Source organism: Rutidosis leptorrhynchoides, unplaced genomic scaffold (assembly GCF_046630445.1).
Source record: "Rutidosis leptorrhynchoides isolate AG116_Rl617_1_P2 unplaced genomic scaffold, CSIRO_AGI_Rlap_v1 contig484, whole genome shotgun sequence".
NCBI classification, from domain to species: domain Eukaryota; kingdom Viridiplantae; phylum Streptophyta; class Magnoliopsida; order Asterales; family Asteraceae; genus Rutidosis; species Rutidosis leptorrhynchoides.
Window position 1 is genome coordinate 19,214 of NW_027266715.1, and position 22,043 is coordinate 41,256.

Sequence of the window (22,043 nt, forward strand, 5' to 3'; positions counted from 1 at the left end):
CTCTAGTCCATGTCCATGTCCACGTCCACGTCCACGTCCTAGAGTTCATCCCCATTTATGTAACGTACTCGATAATTTTATCTTGGAAAGAAAAATATATATTAATCGATTAAATTAATGACAATGATAAGGAGAGATCGGAAAAAAGTTCAATTCGATTTATTGTTTTAATTCTTAGGTGAGATTGGAGTAATTCCGAGTTTTGTAATCATCTTAATTCTAAGGAGAGATTGAACTAGCTAGATCTAATTCATAAATGAGAGAATATGAATTCAATTATTCAAGATAATAACATTCTTAAATACTCCTCTATTTTTAAATAGATGTCGTTTTTTTTTTTAAGTTCATTGAAAAGTTGACGTTTTTGAATGAATGTAAAAATTAAAAACGACATTTTTTTGAGTTAAGACGGAGGTACTATAAATTTAGATATAGTTCAAATATTTGTATCCATTTATGAGTGACTAATTCTATTAATTTGAACTAACATATGATTAGGGAGACTTTTTAAATAAGATATTATGTTTTTCATTCTCAAGATTCAAACTCGAGATTATGAAAAAGAGAAATATATATAATTTATGGAATTTGATCAAAAGCACATAAATAGATGTAGAATTATACTCCCTCTGATCCACTTCAAGTGTCTCGTAATGAAATTTGTTTTGGTCAACTTTAAATGTCTATTTATGAAATCAATGCATATTTGAGCTATTTTTTCTAGTATTACCCTTGAATTTACTTCAATTAATCTTCTATTTTGAATAAACATTTATGACTTCTGAATAATAAATGATGGACATACAAGTAAGTTTTCTTATCATTTATTGTTTTCTTAAGATTCGCAACTTTTATTACGAGACACTTGAAGTGGACCGGAGGGAGTAGATGTATATAGGGTTGGCAACGGAGCGGATCGAGATCGGATATTCCTTTTAATTTTTTCGATCCGATCCGAAAAATAATCCGGACGCTATTATTCGATCCGATCCGCGAATATTCACAACTAGTATCTGATCCAAACAAAAAAAATAAAAATCTGATCCGAATTTCAAAAAAATTAAATTTAATCATTATAAAATGTCAAATGTAGACAAATATTTTTTATTTTTAAGACTTTTTTAATTATATTTACTTTACTTTTAATTAAATTCATTAAAAATAGAGTTTATTTAATGAGTTATGTGTATTATGCTTTGTATTTATTGTTAAAATAATAATATTAATGTTATTATATTTATATTTTTATTAATATAATAATATATCGGATGAGATCTTTCGGATAATAATTTTTTATATCCGTATTCGATCCGAATCCGAACCGATCCGCAACGAATCGGATCTAAATTGTCAATCCTAGATGTATATGCATGTATATGGAATGCAAGCCACCAAGGCAACAGCTGCTCAAAGAAAAACGGTCAGTAATAAATACACAATGCCTTTGTTTGGTATCATGATAGGCTCACAAATGGTCTCCCACACAATGAAAAATATTAAGTGTCAGTTTCGAATTCAATGTGCTTTCTTTATAATTAATTACTTATAACAGAAACCTTTGGTTGGTACTGCTCAAACAAGCTTTTGCATTTATGTATAGCCTCTGCCTTTCAGTTTATACTATAATGTCTATGATGAACTCCCCCTCCCCAGTTAATGCAACCATTGCAAGAGCATTTTCACAGTAGTACTTCTAGTTCTAGAAAATTTTATTAATTTACACATTTTTCGAATACAACAACAACCAACCTCTATTTTCACTGAGTGGATCGTTGACTATATATGAATCATCGCATTTAAGTTCAAGAGCAATTTAGCTCACATGTCATGCCAAAAATTAAACATGCAATAATATTATGTGTATAAAATATGAAATACGATATATCTAGCTAGTATACGACTATATAACATTTAGCTTAATTAGTAGTAACTAGTAAGGCGTGCATGTGTGTCTCACTCTTTAACAGGTTGGATTTGTGTAAAAGGCATGTCAATATGTAAAATTATCATTAAGGATAATAGGAAGATATCTAAACAAGTGCAATGTCTAAGTAATGAAACAAGCGAATATTTGATTATCGATGGCATTGGAAAAGGATCATAATTCCCATTTTAAGAGTTCGTATTTGTATATACTCCTTGTACATTATTTGTACAGATCGATATATATACAAGTCTTTCGAAAATCAAAATTGAGAAAATTAAAGTTGATATTGTTCTCGATCTTCTCTCTGGGTGCGGTACTTTTGTGAACAGTAGGACGGAGAGGTGAACACCGTTTACTATTTCCGGGTTTCTCAAAATCGGGATTGTTAATCATCATTAATTAACTTTATTCCCGGGTTTGACAAACCCGGGAATAGATAATCCCTCTAATGTAATCCCGAGTTTGTCAAACCCGGGAATAGTTAATTCCGTAATTACTGTTCCATTCCCGAGTTTCGTATACCCGGGAATAGTAGATTCGTCCACCTCCGGTCCAATTCTCAGATTTTCGTCTACGTATTAACAATTAAGTGTAATTTTATAATTTGCCGTCTTCTCCCTACTTTCACTGGCAAACGTTTTTCCATGCTCACATGGGTCTCGTAATGGTTATCTTTTGGTATCCGTTTCATTTGAATTCAAAATCATTCGAACTTGATCAGAAAGCACATTATGTATATTGGTCACATGAGTTCACATTTTCACTTTTCATTGTAAAAGGATAACGTAAATTAAAATTTAAACCCTAACTAGTAGGCAATATATATACACATAATATTATTCTTCCCATTTTATTCATACAACAAATAATACATCTCTCATCCTCTACATTTTTTACGTTTTTTTACGGGATAATTATATTTTTAGTTGCTTAAATTGACTTTACCTAACAAGTTGGTACCTCGCGAACTTTTTCTACCAAATACCTACATGTTTCGTTAAACTTCTAACAAAATCATACCTACTATCAAAGATCGTGGACGCGTCATCAAAATTGCGTCAAGTCGTCCAAGTCACATCCACGTGGCATACACCTCACATGGTGACTCAACATACGTACGGGTCATTCATAGTTTGACATAATGATGCTTTAGACCCTGATTTTATGAAGAAGATGAAGTTCATGTTCAAAACTTGAACTAAAGTTTATGTACAATTCAAAAATAATGTAATTTAAAAGGAAAGTGTGTAAATAATGCTAGTATATATGTGCGATATATCTGTTGTATTCAGCTAAAGTTATATACTAGTATATACTAGTAGTAGTTTGGTAAGTAGTATATGTTTTGTTTGGTCAAAGAAGAAAATGGCGGCACATGGTAGGGAGGGTTGAAATGGAGACAGGAAGCCCATATTTTCGGGAGCATAACATCAAAACTAGAGCATTCAATGAGATGGTAAGCACTCATCACTAATCTATATCTTTCAATCTTAGCTTGCCAAAATGTCATATGAATGAGACTCTCCCTCTCATACAATACAACTTTTTGATTTCCAGAGTGGATCTTCTAGTTGTGAAGCATTTCACCAAAAAAACCTCACATAATGTGTTTAATTTCCAACTGATCTAGTGAGATATTCGATGAGGATGCATAGTTAAGTAACCCAATATTATAATTTTAAAATGTAATAAATTTTTATAAATATCAGTATGATATTGCTGAATTTAATTTGGAATAATGTGCATTATATAATATATCTATATATATAAAATGAAACTTACACCCTCTCCATATCATTTAGATATGTCTATATGAATGAATTTAAAAATACAAAATAATATCTTATATCATGTTAAAAAATGCATATATCAAAGTTTCATCTTTTTTTTAATGTTAAACAGGGAATTTCTCATTACTCTCGTTCAAAGTGGCCAGATGACGCAGAGAAATGGGTAATCGATCTTGTCCATTAACTTTAAGATTAACTATATATTGGGCAATGCGATTACTACCTCTAGACGTAGACGTGTAGATATTGCATCCCTAAAGAGACTCGATGGATATTTATCATGTATGCTTAGTGTTGTTTTCTTGGTGAAATTCTTGCATGCTTCCTACACAGGACCCCTAAAAAACACAATGTTCCTATACAGAAGCGCGTATGACTTGATTTCAAGTCGGTGTTCAAGCATCATGCTTCTTCTTTTTTTATAATGCGTCATGCTTCTTTTCGACACTAAATTTGTGCATATATAATACACGTACTAAATATATATATAATATCAATATTGAGCATTCTAGGCAGCACAAAGGTTAATTCAAAATGAAAATTGAAGATCACTATATAGAGATAATCGAATCACATTTTTTATCATGTCCCTTCTGTCTTTTTTGATGGACATGTTCTAAAATTGGATAATATGATATATGAAAGGTGGGGTGGGGGCTAATAAAGTTTAAACATTCCCCTTTTTTTTTTAATCCATATACCCTCTTATCCACATAATTTGTCATCAATTGAAGAACAAAATCGTTATTAGAAAAGGTGGGTGTCTAAACATGATAATGGAGATAACTATATATTACCAACCAGATTCTTTTTCGTCTAGCTTTAATTTAGATCAGTTTTGCAGGCTTCATCCTTTTTCCTTTAGTGCATATACTCTGTTGGTTAAAGCTTATATGAGATTTATAAGAAAACTAATCTTATCATGATCACATTAATAGTATGTAACGACTCGAATTTAATATATTTTGTCGTATATATTTATTATCAGCACATTAATAATATAATCTATATGTATTATCGTCATCACTCCTCATCTTCATAATTTTTCGGTTTCCTTGACAGGTCGTTAAGCAGAAGTTTCTTTTCTTCGCTCATTCAACGACCAAAAAATGGTTATTTCTTTCTTCTGGAATAGAAATATGGCAATGACTAGTGGAGGTGACAATTCAAAATAGGTTTTTCCTCTTTCTTTTTCGCTACAAAATATTTGTTATTGATGACTCAAGTTATTTAATGTGGACGATCCGTTTGTAGGGTTTAGATCTAATTATACAACATCATATATATATTGTCGTTCGATCATTTCGAGTATCAATAATGATCAATTCGAGATCTTCGTCCTCATTTCTACACTATATACTATATATTGTCGTTCGATCTACGACATCAACATTCAACACCGCGACATTTTATATAGAAAGAAGTGTGTGAAATAACATACATACTGAGAGAATGAATATTTCATTCTCGTGTTCCACGATACTTTTTGGAGAAATGTAACAACTTCATAAAAAGCTCTAAATAATCTCCAACAACACAATCAAATATCTTATCTAAATTAATCAATTGAACGAATTATTTGTTTATAACGACCAAATAGGGTTGGTAATTTAGATTCAATCCGTTGCGTATCGGATCGAATTCAGATCAAAAACTTCACAGATCTGATATGGATATAGAAAATTATTATTCAATTGATCCAATATATTATTATATTAATATAAATATAATATTATTATTTTAATAATAAATCCAAATCACAATATACGTAACTCATTAAACAAAGTCTATTTTTCAATGAACTTAATTAAAAATAAAGTAAAAAAGTCTTAAAAACAAAAATATTTGCGTACATTTGACATTTTATAATAATTAAATTTTAATTTTTTGAAATTCGGATCGGATTTTTATTTTTTTGTGCGGATCGGATTCGGATATTAGTTGTGAATATCCGGGGATTAGATCGGATAATAGTGTCCGAAAAAAATTTCGAAACGAATTTGAATCGCTCACACCGAGAAAATATCCGATCCACTCCATTGCCATTTGCCAACTCTAAATGACCAAAGATCTGATACTAGTATAGTACAAGGCATGACTTTAACGCAGAAGTTTTTTTTTTTTTTTTTTTTTAATATGTCTAAATTCTAATACAATCTATCCATCAAACGTCATTTTCCAAGGAGTCAAACCCAATACATTCTTATATCGGAAGAAATGTCTAGACCATTAGAGAGTGTCTTGTTTGACCGCAACATATCGCTATATTGTTGCCCTTAGTTGAGTCACGGTTTTGGATTTAAGTTAAACTTAGTTTAAAATCGTAATGAAATATCGTTAACAGGAAGTTCAGAAAAGCTCGAACCTCTAAAAACGGAGAATATCAAAACACCTTTCATGTTAGATAGTGAAGTTCATGTTCATGTTCAAAATAGCTTCATTTGGAATACAAATTTGGCTGTCAATTACACAACAAGACATGGAGTTACAAGGAAGGAAGAAAGAAACCACAAAACACCAACCAAAAAAGCTAAATCCTGCAATGCTACAACACCACTAAGTTATACAATGAAACAAATCCTCATTTCCAAAGCTTGACAAACTTGTCATGACTAGCTGAAGCTACAAGCCCTGTAAGGTTCGACACGGCTAAGGCAGCGATCAGTCCTTCATGAGCTGGGAGGGTCATCGTCTTGTTTTCCGTCATGTTCCATAGTTCCAGAGACTGAAAATACGTACAAATTATCAGCAAAATCAAAACAACGGTAAATAGGGATTAATTATAAACTTTTCAAAATATAAGGACTAGTTTGGATATTTTCTTGAACTATAAGGACTAAATATAAAAGCATTAGTTTACTTGCCTGGTAACATCCAATGACAAGAAGTGATGGATAGGACGGATGAAAGACGCAAGAGTGGAATTTGTTGCCGTTACAACTCAGCTCATGAACACAGTCACCTTCGCTGCCTGTTCCAACCGTCCACACCCTAACAGAATCCTCACTTACAGAAGCTAAGTACTCGCCGGTCGGATCCCAACACACTGAATGAATTGGTTTAGTGTGTCCCTAAAAACAAATGGAAAGCTCAGTCAGCAAGAAATGGATTGAATTGAAAACAAAAAACATTGTGAAAAAATAAACATTTGGCTGACCTGTAATGAGTGTCGCACGGCTTGTGTTTCCACATCCAGAATAGACACCAGATTCTCGGCAGCCGCTGCTAGATATCGTCCCAGGCGTGGTTGAAATCTCATCTGTGCCATTCCACCCTGATAAATAGATAAATAATACCGGATGAAGAAGATGTACCATTTTTAGAATCAACGGGAAATACACAGTAAAAAAGTTTTACCTTGAAAACTCTTGAGCAGCTACCGTTGTTGATACTCCAAAATCTTATTTCACCGTCAGCATCACAAGAGGAGATGAGATCATCTTTATTGGGATGGAAATCTAAGGACATGACATTGCTAGAATGCCCTGTAAAGGTGCGTAAAGAATAACCAGGCTGCAGAAGTAGAGAATGAAATTACATTTATAAATATATATGTATCCTGACAAAGGAACATTCAATAAGAAAGATAAAAGATTGGACTACTAACATTGTCAGCATCCCAAACCCGAACAGTTTTGTCAAACGAACATGTTGCGAGACGAGGCATACTGGCACTGAACCTAACATCGGTTATCAATGCAGTATGTTCTTCCAGGCTAGTTTTTGGCTTTAACGAATCAGCGTGCCATAATACAGCCTGGATAAGAAAACCATGAAATCAAAATCAGGTTAGCATTTCAAAATTACATTGCCAAGAAAATCAGTTTGAAGGACACTATCAGAATCCTCTAATGTCAATGTCAAAGTTAAATATCAAAACTTTAAGACAGTTGAAGGACGTCAATTTTCGGTCCAAGTGTTGACCTTTTTATCATGACCACCAGTTGCCAGCAATTTTCCATCTGATGAGAAGTGGCAACAGATGACTTTGCTTGCACTGGCTCGAACAGCAGTTACCTCGGTAAACGTGAATCCTACACAAATGAAAACCATTAGTGTAGGCGACGAAATAAGATCAAATTTGCATAGAATGGCAATTCTAAAGAATACCTTTGCTAACATCCATAGAACGACCCATTGCATCTCTAGCATCTGTGTCATCATGGGATAAAAAAGACTCCACATTATCCTCAAGTGATCCATCTAAATGATCCATATCAGCCTGCAATTCAATATCTTTATCATCCCACTGCCAAAAATATGGAATGGCCAATAAGATTCTCACGAGCCAGGAATTTGTTTCAACTCCTTACACCAATAGAAGAAAATTTTCCACTCACCAGCTGATTCGAAGGGGAGGTAAGAGTTACAGGACCATCAGAGCCAAACATCATTAAAGGCTTGGAAGAAGAAGTACCAGTGTGGGGCATATTAGCAGGCATTGATATCACATCTCCAGGTGTGTGAGTTGATGGTGTTGACGGAGCTGAACTGGGGGAAGGCCCGGCAGTATTCGCAGTTCCCGTGCTGTTTGCCGGACCGGAAGACGACACTGGCTGTTTCCTTTTTCTCCCTGTCTGGTTTTTTAAAACCTTAAAAATTGCATTCAGGAAGAAAACCATGTTAGAAAACCGAAACCGACCAAACCGAATCAAGCCGAAGCGTTTTGAAAAGGCTCAGACCTGCTCATTTCCTCGAAATGAGTTTGACATGCTACCATCCATCGTTACACTGCCAACCCCACCCATTTTATCTTGCTGAAGGACATTATGATTTGAACTCTGAGATTGTGGATTTGAAAGTGTATGCTGCTGAAGGTGCTGCTGTTGAGGGTTGTTCTGCTGTTGTTGTTGCTGTTGCAACTGAGCCATTTTCAACTGCAAAGAGCAGATTTTTTGAAAAATAAAAATAATGCAAAAATGGGAAATTCAATAGTAACTTAATCAGTACATCTTTAAGTATATGGATGTACCTTAATAAGCACATCTGTATCACGTTGCATCATCGGGTTTCCACCTTGTAAAGGTGATCCGATGGTTGAAACGACATCACCAATGGAGTTATCTTTTCCGAGAGCCATGTTTCTGCTATTTAAAAGCATTCTCAGCCTCCTGCTTTCGTCACTTGTGGACGGAGATGTCAAACTATGTTGTGCAAGCATAAGTTGTTGTTGGTGTTGGGGTAGCATTTGAAGTTGGTGAAATGGTTGGGGAGCCTGTATATATGGCTTTTGTTGCTGAAGAAGTCCAGAACGGAGCTGATCCAGCCCCTAAGACAAACCAACCGTAAAACTTTATTAACAGGAAATGTTAAAGACTTTTTTGTATGTAGACAAGATAGATCTCAAATCTTATGATTCACTTACAGTGAGTGGCCATCCTTTTAAGGTTAAATTATTACTGCCTTGGTTTGATCCTGAAACAACACAATCTCCAATGTCACCCCTAAATTTAACGGGAATTATAAAGAAAATAAAATTTGTAATGAAAATAAATCCAAATTGAGTAAGCATAACGCACCGGGAATTCCCATTAATGATCCTTCTGGTCCACCAGCTCTAGGATGTAAAACTGGATTGATTTCGCTCTTAATGTCCTAGAAATGAAAAATTCAGAGCCAACATTATTACAAAGAAATAAATTAAGGCTACAGATTCGTAGAACATCTTTATATAGATACTTTACCGGAGCGGAACCAGGCAGTTGTTGATTACGACCTTGAACTTGAGGGGACATAGCACCAGCTGTACCATGTAAGCCTTGCCTGAAATTGTGCATACAATTAAACGAACCAACGCACTCATTTGATTTATAAATACTAATAATTCAGAGTACAGACCCACGGCATTATACAAAAATTGACAAATTCTTTAAAGAGACATACCCTGAGGATTGGCCAGAAGCTGCAGCTGACCTCAGTATTGAGGCATGGTTAGGATCCATAAGTGGGTTCATATTTTCACCAAATCGTTGCTGTGAAAGAAAAACCAGTCAAACTTTAATAGGGCAAAAGATTGCACTAAGAGAAAAATCTACTAAGTCTTTTACACACCTTCATAGATGCATCATCCAACGAATCTCTCTGAACAGGCAGTTTCAACCTTTCTTCGTACATTTTTGCAGCCAAGGCATTGGCAGTTCCAGGATTCTGTTGTCGCATAAGCGGGTCATTATTATTGGCCACAAGCCCGTTTGCATTTCCATTAAGGAGGTGCGCGCCACCATCCCTTCTCTGTTGCGGTTGCTGCTGCTGCTGCTGCTGCTGCGGTTGCGGAGGAGGCTGTTGCTGCTGCTGCTGCTGCTGCTGTTGCTGCTGCTGCTGTTGCTGCTGTTGTTGAGCGTGCCGTTGCAATAAGAGTTGTTGCATTTGCACACTATGTTGCTGTTGCGGCTGCTGCTGCTGCGATTGCGGTTGTTGGTGCTGAGGTTGTTGAGACGATGGCTGTTGTTGCTGCTGCTGTTCGCGTGCTTTCATCAATTGTGTCTGCAATTTCATAAGATATAAGATTTTCTAAGAAATCTCACATTTACAATTCATTCAAGAGCAGTTATTCAAATTTTATATATGACAGATTACCAGTCCAGACTGGAGACACAGACCACACAAATGTAACACTAATGATTGATAACCAGTAACCGCCAATATTTATAGTTTGAGAAACGAAGTTGGGCAATAACAACAGATCCCCGAGAGATTCGGAGTTGGGTGTATACAGCACCAACCAGAATCCTTGATAAGTAATTAGCCCACGTTCAAAAGGACAGAAACTTTTGTACTTATATGGTACCATTTTTTGGTCTGGTCCTAAATCCAAAACTTTATCAAATTCGATTTCAATTATAAAGTTTTGCACAGAATTGTAGACGAGGCCATAAGAAATGATCCTAGTATGGAAAGATTTTAAGCAAACCTCAATGTAAGAGGCAGCAACTTCTGAATGCTTTTCATTGGTTCGAGCAATAAATATATCCCAAAAAACAGACCACCATTCGAAAAGGAAACCTCCTGGCGCGTCAATTGCTGCATATACCATATTTACAACGACAGCCATCAATCACATGCGAGAGAGAGAGAGAGTAGTACAGACTACAAAGGCTTAATAAATATCCCAATAGGGATTGAGAATCTCCAAACTTGACAATGTACTTACCAACAGGTTCTGAAGAGACTTTCCCTTCTTGTTGAAAAGCCTGAGCAGAAGCCTTGAAATCTCTCTTCACTAAATAATCATGGATATACACATCTAGCCTGATATTCAACATATCAGATGAACAAATTAAACACAGAAAGATTTTTTAACTTACCAAAACAGCAAATCATTGACTATATGTAAATAACAACACGTGAAAACCGCCAATAGATTTCTAAAAAACGAGAAAATAACCATAAAAGGCTATGGTTAGATACAAAGTATGTAACTCAAATGGAGGATCACAAAACAACAACGGACCAGGTACCCGAAATCAAATGTTTCCGGAGAAAAACTCTTAAGATTGGGTTGGAAATCCAATTAACAACGCGTGAAGACTGCCAATAGATTACTAAAAACGAGAAATAACCATAAAAGGCTATGGCTAGATACAAAGTATGTAACTCAAACAGAGGATCACAAAACAACGGCAGAACAAGTACCCAAAATCAAATGTTTCCAGAGAAAAACTCTTAAGATTGGGTTGGAAATCCAATAAACACGGAACAAAGCATGACAAAAGAAAACTGCAAATACACATAGCACCATCCAAACATCTTCATATCATAAAATTTGAATCTAAAAATCACGAGAGTAGCCGAAACCGGATAACAAAACATTAATTCTACACCAGGCACAGACCAGCTAAGGAAAAAATCGTATTACGAAACTGCAACTCAACAAAATTAAAACTTTAGACACTTGAGCTAAGAATTGAACAAAAAGCTTACATTTTATCAGCTTCCCAGTTGGTTTGAGACATTTTGGAGGTGACTCCAACGAAGTCCCAAAAATACTTCCTAATCAATTGTAATGCAAGCTCTTTGAACACTCAATTGCAATCCAGAGTGAAATCTGAAACAAATACATGCCAGCTTATTATTTAGCCAGATATGACAGAATCAGCCTCAAACCGGAAAAAAGGTTGCACTTTGCTAAAAGAGACGTGCAATGAAACATAAGAAAAAAAATCCATTGATTTTCAGCTCAAAAAATAAATAAATGAAGCAAGGAAAAAAAATTACAACTTTACCAGTTAATTCAAAGAGAGTGACACAGAGATAGATAGATAGATAGTTACAGCCTTTACTTACAGATATAAAATTATTACCAGTGAAGACCCCGAAAACGTTTTATCTGTTTGTTTTACTACGAGACCATTTTTTCTTTTCTTTTCTTTTCTTTTCCCAAAAAAATTAATTATTTTTTCTTTCGCTCTTTCTGTAGTCTCTTTGGTTTGGATTCAGTTGCTGTTTCACATATGTCATAATGGCATTATGGTTCATTTACCAGAATACCCTTCTATCTTTCCCAAATTTTCAGACGAAACGGGTTGACAATTTAGATTCGATCCGCGGATATCCGATTTGATCCGTTGCGGATCGGAATCGGATCAAAAAGTTTGCAGATCGGATCGAATACGGATATGGGATATTATTCAGGAAATTATAAATGTGTATTAAAAAACAAAAACGTAAACATTTTATTGGAAATTGTGGGAATGGTAAACATTTGTAGTCGTTCCGGAAATGTCATTTCCGGAACGAGTATTCATTAATTAGAGTGTAGAGGTAATTAATTAGACGGTTCCGGGAATTCCCGGAATGAGCTCTTTTTTTTTAATTAATCACAATTAGCTTGTCCCGAAAACCTCATTTCGGAGACGGTTTTTTTATGTTTACGTCTTAGGATTTGGATTTATAAAAGTGGCACACCCGGATATTATTATCTATTCTGCTCCGATCTCATTCATTATTTTATTAATATACATATAATATCATTAATATTGTTATTTTAGCTATAAATTCGAGACATAATATACATAAATAAAATCTATTTTTTAGTGAAATTAATTAAAAATAAAGTAAAAATAATTAAAAGTCTTACAAACAAAAAATTTTAAGTACATTTGAAATTCGGATCGAATCAAGTAGATCGAGGGAATAACCGATTCGATCCGCTCAATTGCCAACCATAGACAAAAGACATGTTAAGTAGACATTTTGCTAACTTCAACACCGAAACTAGTCTTAAACAAAGTATTTTTAAGTTCAGGACCTTAAAAATTGATCAACTATACTGAGTTGGAGGAAAGTTGGTACTTAGAAAATGGTTAGACATGTTTATAAACTTCTCATTTGGATTCATTTAATACGGAACGAACATAATACATATATTGCTAGTTTGATATCTATGAATCTTATCGATTGAAATATTTACCTTGCATAATCATTGACATGGAATATCTATCTTGCTGCAATGTTGCTATTAGTTTTAAATTTTTAACAAGTAAATGGACTCGTCCGTTGGACAGAAAGTCCGTACCTGACGCAGTGTAGGAAGTATATATGCAAGTTTCACAATCAGAAACAAGCACGGATAGACCAAATTTCTCCGGAACTTTAAAGCATCGAGAATCTTCTCAAAACAAAGTTTATAAATTATTCGACCCCTAATACAATATTGAAAAAGTATTTATATAGACTTGTAACCCTAATACTTAGTGAACAAGAAAAGAAATAAAATAAAATATTCTAACTTAATGACTCCTAAAATAAAAGACTCCTAAGAAAACAAATACCCCATGATTCCGTCCTCCATCAGTTTAGTTTATTTTCAAAAATAATAAACATAACAAAACGTAAAAATTACATATCGAGATTTAATTTCATAATAAAATTTATAATTTTATCTAATCAATTTAGTTGTTCCTATTATTTGAAAAATAAGAAATGCTCATTTTAATTAAAAATATGAAAAAAAATATAACGGATTTTTATTAGGAATAATAATTTAATAAAAATATTATTAAAAAATAATATATATTATAATTTGAATATGAATAATTTTTTTAAAAATATGCACATTTGAATAGGAAAAAATAAGACATGTCAGTTTTAATTAGAAATAGGAAAAAAAAATATAATGAATTTTAATTAGGAAAAAAAAAATTAATAAGAAAATTAAATAATATATATAATGTATTATAATTTTATTAGGAATAATTTTTTAAAATAATAGTTAGGAAATTGATTGGGAATAAAATTATTATATTAAGAAAGAAATAATTGGTAGAATTTTATTAAGAATCATTATGTTTTTATTATGTTTTGATTTTCTAATTAGAATATACAAAAAAAATATGATTGATTTAAAATTATAACTTGAAACCTAATTAAACTCAAAAATTCTAAAATACATATGTTAAATTACTATTCATCAATAAAATATCATATATCGAATTTTGATTTGATAATAAAATTTATAAATGAATTTGTAATTGGATCAATTTAAAATTAAAAATGTGTTCCTATTCACTGTATATAAGATTTGATTCACTCCGAATTAAAATTAAATTTGAATAAATGTAGGCCAGGTCAAGGTCAAGATTAAAACAGTCGAACGATCATCCAAATTTAAGATTCAATTGAAGCCGAAACAAAAAACGCTCCCGCCTCTCTCTAAAATAAACCCTAGCAAACATCCCTGCCCCGTCGCCGTTTGCCGATTCCGGCGGCGGTGGGCCTTAAATTACTTTAGTTATGTTTTGTTTATGTTCTCTTTGCAGACCCAAACCCATTTCCCCCAATTTTCCTTTGATTTCTCTACCTTCCACTTCAGATCTGCTTGTTGGTTGGTCCTGCCGCAGCCGTGTTCGTGAAGTACGCCATTCTTTTGTATCAGCCGACAGTGGCTCCCTATGGCAGAAGAGGTTTGTGGGTAGGGGCTCGATGCAGATGGGTTTCGATTTTGGGTGTGGGGTCTTTCGATTTTTCAATTTTTCTCAGCTTTCAGCGCCCTCTCAGCCCGCTCTACACCACCTCAGCGCCACCTCTCCTCAACCCCAATTACTTGCTTTTTATTTCGTGTTATAGGTCGATTACCTGCAGCCCCTTCCTCGCTTTTCATTTTGTTGTACGTTGGAGCATCTGGTGAAGACTCAAACCTCTCTCGCTCCCTAATGCGGTGTTGGCGTGACGTTTCTTACGGCGTAGCAGTGGTGAAAGCTTCTTGGTTTAGACAATTTGTGGGTTATTTTGTACTGAGATAAATTTAGCTTATGTTTGTGGGTCTTGGGTGGATTTTGGTGCTTTGTGTGGTTGGGTTATGGGGTTTATCTATGCTATTGCGGACAATCACAGGAACATTTTGGTTCGTGTTGATGGAATTCATATCGGTTTAGATAATTTGAGTTGGATCTCTAGGGACTTGCGTTACTTGGAGTATCTTGCTAGCTCTCAATTCCAAGGTTTGGGTTTGGCTTTAATCTCTCAAATTTCATGTCGCTCCTATACTATTTGGATTTCGAGTCTTCTCATTCCCATTTGGATTTCCTTTTCAATATGGATGAAGTTCTTCCAACAATCAAAAGTCCTTGTTAGAGGGAGTGACGAGATATTTGTGCGATTGTGGCTAGTAAGCAGTTGTTTGGTTGACTTGTTCGTCACAAACCGCTGCCGTTCGATATTGAAGATCAATCATCACCACAACTTCTTTTTAATTTTTACTTGTTGTATTGGCTTGGCTTGATCGTAATAACTCAATGGTATTCAACATTAGTTTCTCAATATTCTTGTAATTACTCATTGTATTATTCTGTCAATTATCAAAGAATTTATAAGTTACCATTAGAAAAAAAAAAAAATCAGTCGAACTCATAATAATTCGTTGCAGCACAACAAAATAATAATTATTATTTGTAACCGTCGGTTTTATTATGAACTAACCAGTCATTTACAAATTGATTGATCGTCCAAACAAAAAAAGACTTAAAATTGATTGATTCTTAAATAAATATTTTTTCCATAAATGTTAATTTAAAAAGTTTAATACAAATTAAAAAGAGAATCTCCATAAATTTATTTAAAAATAAATTTTTAATTGTAGAAACTAAAATATTCTTATAATTTATCGTAGAGCAGCAGTTAATTGTTGACCAATAAAATGAAAATTAGTGAGGAAACATGCATGGTAATGAAAGTAAGATGATGTACTAATTGATAAACATAATTAATGATCTTTAAATTTGTTAAAATTTATATATAATTTAAAATAAAAAAATTATGTTTATATTTACATCTAATTTGAGACGAAAAAAATATATGGTTCGATGACATTCTTAATTGTCTATTTTGGGTACAAGTCTACAAGATGACAACTTATTGCATAGTGGAACCGTTCACGTGAAATGTCTTAAGCAAATGATATGATTTGGAGATTTCCAAGTTCCTACTGTGACCACTATTTGGTTATAGCTTCTGATAATCAGAAAAAAGATATTAAAAGAGTAATAAACTAGAATTGGCCTTTTGAAATGTCCGCAATCTTAATTTTCAATCCATTTTTTAAAAGTAAGAATTCATGATTTTTTAAAAGAAAAAAAATGTCTTAATTATTAAACCATATTTTGATCGGTTTTTTATATTAACATTATTTTTTGAAATTAAACTACTTTTACATATTTACATAATTCTATCAATGACACTCCCGTATTTCAATACTAATCATTTTGGAAGGATTTTTATTTTTAAATTGTACTCTGTTTTTTATATTTAAATACTTAAAATAACTAGATGTACAAGACTTATGACCATAACTTTGACTTTGGCGCCGGTCAAACACTCGAACTATATTTTAAAATTTATACTACTTGTCAACGAAGTTTCAATGAAAAGAAGTACAAAAGTAATGTTAGGAATAGTAGAAGAGAAGCAAAAACTAAAAAAGGATCAGTCAACTCAATTTCATTGAAGAAAGAAGGAGTACAAAGGCACAACTATTATGATACAGTGGTATTTTTGTCCTTTTAAGTTAACTATCCCATACTGTTTCAGTTCCTGCATTCAACAATGGACCAATCACTCGTAAGCACATTCTTTTCAGCTTTATTGAAATAATCAATGTTCACTCTCTCAAAGACTAAACTACCCTTCCCCATCACACACTTGCTCGAATCGGCGTCGGTCTTATAACTTTCTTCGTCGATGTTTAGTCTAGTGTGCATACAATGACACAAACTACTCCCTCTGGTCGTGCTATGATTAAAATTAAAAATCTTAAATAAATAATTAATGATAAAAAAATTTATATATCTATTATTTTATTTATTATTTTAAAATTATAAATATTTATATATAGATAGAATAATTATATAAATAATTATTGAAATTAATATAATTATTTTATTTATTATTTTAAAATTATAAATATTTATATGTAGATAGAATAATTATATTAATAATTATTAAAATTAATATAAGGAATTAAGATTGAAAATAATAGTTTAAATATGATTTGAATTTCATAAAATGATTTTCAGAATGAATCAAATCAAATTTTATTACGTGATAATTAAATAGATTCGAGAGAGTATTTGATTAATTGCTTGAATGAGCTTATGGTTGATATTTTTAAGCTATGCAATTTGTTCTTTTTTGTTTTAACGATACAACTTTTTCTTGACCCATTTTTTTTTGGATTATGGTTTTCAATCAGAGTTTGTTTTTTTTGTTATCGAATATTTTATTCCTTCATGGCAATGTCAAAAAAATTCTAGATTTGAGAAAATGTATTTTCGTCCCTCAGTTTCACCTGTAACATATTTTCAGTCTCTCATATTTTTTTGTTAGGTTAAAAAATCCTCATGTTTTTCGCTAGCGACCAAAAATACCCCTTCGTTGTTAACTTCACCTACATGACACCTATGTGGCGCTTCGTGGCGCCAACTCATGCCTAGTCAGCTAACGGATTCACATAATTGTGACACGTGTAAGTGACACGTCCCAAATAGTTTGCCACGTCACAATTTTTTACAAAGAAAATGTGGATCTTTTGATGATGTGTCAAAGTTTTTTATGAGTCAGATGACACGCGTCACAAATATATTGATCTGTTAGCCGGCTAGGTGCCACTAGAGGCCACATATGCAAAGTTAATGGTGGAGGGGTATGTATGATTGCTAGCGGGAAACATGAGGATTTTTTAGACTAAAAAAAATATAAAGGATTGAAAAGGCGTTACAAGTAAAACGTGAGGGACGAAAATATACGTTTTCTCTTCTAGATTTTGGGGCGTTAGGTATTTGTTTTAGGAATTTTGGCACAAAATCGTCATATTCTAGTAAATTGATCTGCGTATCAATTATAGGTGGCGTCATATGGACATGGAATGCGCTGGACGAAATATGTGGGATAAATGCCCACTTAGTAAGCCTTACTCTAAACCATCCATTTGAATATCTAAGCAGTTTGTGCTAATTGTGAAAAGTTTTCTGAATATCATAAAACTTGGACTGAAATGGATCGTCCTTTCATTTTAGAGAACAATATTGTCAAATTTAGATACTATCTCCATTTCAAAATAATTGATATTTTTGTTAAAATTATATAGTTTAATTAATGAGGTATATTGAGGGTATTTTTGTAAAGAAAAAAAACTCAATCTTCTTCAAGTTGAGCAAAATAACATGCATAGCTTAAGAAGGATAAAATATTAAAATCCCCCTCAGATTAAACATATTATAGAATTACACCCCTCTTTCTATCAAAAATATTTAAACCCCCTCCTTCAACAATATAACCTATTATTATACCCATTAACTCAAACAAACATAAAATATCTTTGTTAATAATATTAAAATACCAAAAATACCTTTCTTATAATAATATAAAATCTTAAGACTGTTCCAGACCAGTTTTGATTCGTAAAATTTTTGAACTTTACATGAACAGTGACATACGATTCAAATCTGGATTAAGGCCGATTTAGTATCGGTTCAAGACCCATTCAAATTTAAGGGTAAAATATTAAAACCCCTCAGTTTAAACATATAAAAAATATGTAAGTAACAACTTAAATCAATAAAAAATTAAAAATATTACGTATAAATCTGAACGGGTCTTGAACCGATATTGAATCAACCTTAAACTGGATTTGAACCGCATGTTACTGGTTAATATAAGGTTCGAAAATTTTACGAACCAGAATCGGCCTGAAATAGTCTTAAAATCCAGTTTATTGAACCGGTCCGGAATTGCTTAAGAACCGGTCTATGATCGGGTCATTGAAAATATAAACCTAAACCGTTGGTTTATGGTCGGATCGTTGAAAACATATAAGATTTTATATTATTATAAGAAGGATATTTTTGATATTTTTGATATTTTAATATTATTAGCAAAGATATTTTAGGTCATTTGAATTAATGGATATAATAATATGTTACATTGTTGAATGAGTGAGCTTTAAATAATTTTGATAGAAAGAGAGATATAATCCTATAATATATTTAACATGAGAAGGTTTTAATATTTTATCCGCTTAAAAATTATTTTGTTTTAAATAAATACCATCATCACATTTATTAATCGTACTTTATTTTTGTTGAAAGATTCAGAGTCCTTTGGTAAGTCTGTCTAATATATGTAGACATAGTATCGGCCATCGGGTACTCAAAAGAATGACATATTATGAACTCTATTATTTCTCCTAATGTATGTGGTTTTATCATGGCAAAATAAAAACATATTCATGATGATACAATCATTTTATCAGAACCAACTACTTGTTTTCATTTTTGCCTGTATAATGACAAGATATATATCATCTTTATAATTTTGTGAATGGAGGTTATTAGGTAGTTCAAATCATTATGAGAAGTGTACCATCCCAGCTTGACCATCCATTATAATATATAGCTACGCTGATAGTAATTTGTACGTTGAAAGCATCATTTCTCACAAATGTTGTATAACGAGTTCTGGACCATCTTAAAAATGGGTGAATTCACAGACTTCTCTAGCTCACTGTCCCATCCCATGAGCCGGAGGGAATGACAATTTAAGGATGAAACTTTCTAGGTTACATTTCATGTATTGACGGGAATGTATTTCTCTTTTAAAATTATGTAAATTTATATTATATATATAATCATCATATCATATTTTATATTTTAGTAGTTCGATAATCATCAAAATAAATATGAAAATAAAAGTTTTAGTAAAACTATCCAAATGAGCATAAATCTATCTAAATTTAAAAATTAAAAGGCTTAAATAAAACCATTTTAAGCACAGTGGAGCTTGTGACCCTTGAGATCGCAACATAGAGCTATCCATGAGGGAGAACACCTGTCTCAGTAGATATAACCCCACGTGCCGGATCGTCATCGCGAACGAAAGTGCCAACGAGAACTGCCTGCGCTGGAAACGGAAGGGAAGCGTCTTGTCACACGGATGAAGCGTCGATTATCCACGACATGCCCAATAACATATTTTTAAAAGATTTACATGATTATAGGCAAAAAAAATAAAGTAAACTAAATATAAAAGTTCAAAAGTAAACTTACCAATCATAAACAATTCATTCTCCTTATTTAAAATTGAATCAAAGCTCACAAAATTAAAAGTCAATTTTGAGATCCTTTCATCCGAAATCTTTTCGACTATGGTATTTTTCAAGAAGGATAATTTGTATTGATTTCTAGTAGCTTTAAGCTTGTTGGTAGATGCAGTGACCAACAAATTTTGGAAGCTATATATTTCTCCTTCACTTATTTGTTGTCTATATGTTGCAAGAAGATCATTTTTAATTGTTGCTTGAATGCGGCCATGCTACACACACAATAAAATATAGAAAAGACAAATTTGTTAGATACATTAAAAAAACTCGTAAAAATTCCACATCATAAATATTGTAAGGATAAAAAAACCTTTTCATCGAGCAAAATCATCTATATACTTTCATCTGTTATACGATTATGGAAATTTTGTATAATCCCAAGATTTAAGACGCGAGCCTTAATCTTCCAATCAATACGTCCGGTACAAATATCATCGATTTGAGAATATTTTGACGCCATCCTACAATAAAACGATACATAATCAACCGATCAAGATATGAACTAATATATATATATATATCCCTACTTTAAACACAAAAAATCATATAGGAAATTTTGCATTGAATCAAATGCGAACCTATATTTCCCATATAGTACTACTATCTCCCTACATGCATTAATTAAATATAAAATTTTAAAGAACCGTTACAAAATAATTGTCATGATCCACCACTGATTGATAGTCGCATTATAGCCTTATAATCAGGTTGAAAGCCCTAGCTTCAACATACGTGATATTTTAATGTAATTGATGGTTGTCATGATATATTGAAAGAAAACAAAATCTACAAAACATAAATTGATCTGAAAAAGAAAAGAATAAACCTTACCGAACAAAGCAAGTTTAAAAGAGAAAATTTTTTGCAAATATTTCATACGTGTGTGAATTTAATATGGTACATATAGCTATATATATATATATCTTATATACAATAGCGAGATTTTTTCAATTTTAAATTTTTTCCAATTACAAATTCAATTACAAATTTTATTGTCCAAACAAAATTCGACACATGGTGTTTTATTGATGAATAGTAATTTGACACATGTATTTTAGAACTTTGAGTTTAATAAAATTTTAAATTATAATTTAAGTTAATGATATTATTTTTTTCCTATTCTAATTAGGAAATCAAAACATAATAAAAACATAATGAACCTAATAAAATTCTACCGATTACTTTTTTCTAATATAATAATTTTATTCCTAATCAATTTTCTATCTATTATTAAAAAATTATTCCTAATAAAATTATAATACATTATATATATTTTTAATCTTCTTATTAAATAATTTTTCCTAATTAAAGTTCATTATATTCTTTTTTCCAATTTCTAATTAAAATAGACATGTCTTTCTTTTTTCCTATTCAAATATGCATATTATTAAAAAAAATTATTCCCAATCAAATTATTATATATATTACTTTTCTAATTTTTTTATTAAACTATTATTCCTAATAAAAATCTGTTATATTTTTTTCCTATTCTTAACTAAAACGGGCATATCTTATTTTTCAAACAATAGGAACAACTAAATTGAATAGATGTAATTATAAAATTTTATTATGAAACGAAATCTTGATATGTAAATTTTACATTTTGCTATGTTTATTATTTTTGAAAAAGAAAATTTAATTTTAGAATTGTAGATTTTGAAATAAAATAAAAATAATTATAAGTGATATAGAGTTAAAATAATTATATTTTATATAATATTTGACATAGATTTAATAA

General features: G+C 32.0%; 1 protein-coding gene across 1 annotated transcript; it reads right to left on the bottom strand.

Moving 5' to 3' along the window:
- Positions 1–6,298: 6,298 nt before the first annotated feature.
- On the bottom strand, positions 6,299–11,669 carry LOC139883973 (transcriptional corepressor LEUNIG-like). The gene is made up of 18 exons (XM_071868062.1): positions 11,638–11,669; positions 10,868–10,965; positions 10,628–10,737; positions 9,769–10,200; positions 9,601–9,689; positions 9,402–9,480; positions 9,237–9,312; positions 9,083–9,132; positions 8,690–8,986; positions 8,400–8,594; positions 8,058–8,309; positions 7,828–7,939; positions 7,642–7,751; positions 7,325–7,474; positions 7,075–7,230; positions 6,875–6,991; positions 6,582–6,788; positions 6,299–6,442 (listed from the first exon to the last, which is right to left on the bottom strand). The coding sequence occupies exons 1-18, from the start codon at positions 11,667–11,669 to the stop codon at positions 6,299–6,301; spliced, it is 2,706 nt and encodes a 901-aa protein (XP_071724163.1).
- Positions 11,670–22,043: the final 10,374 nt, after the last annotated feature.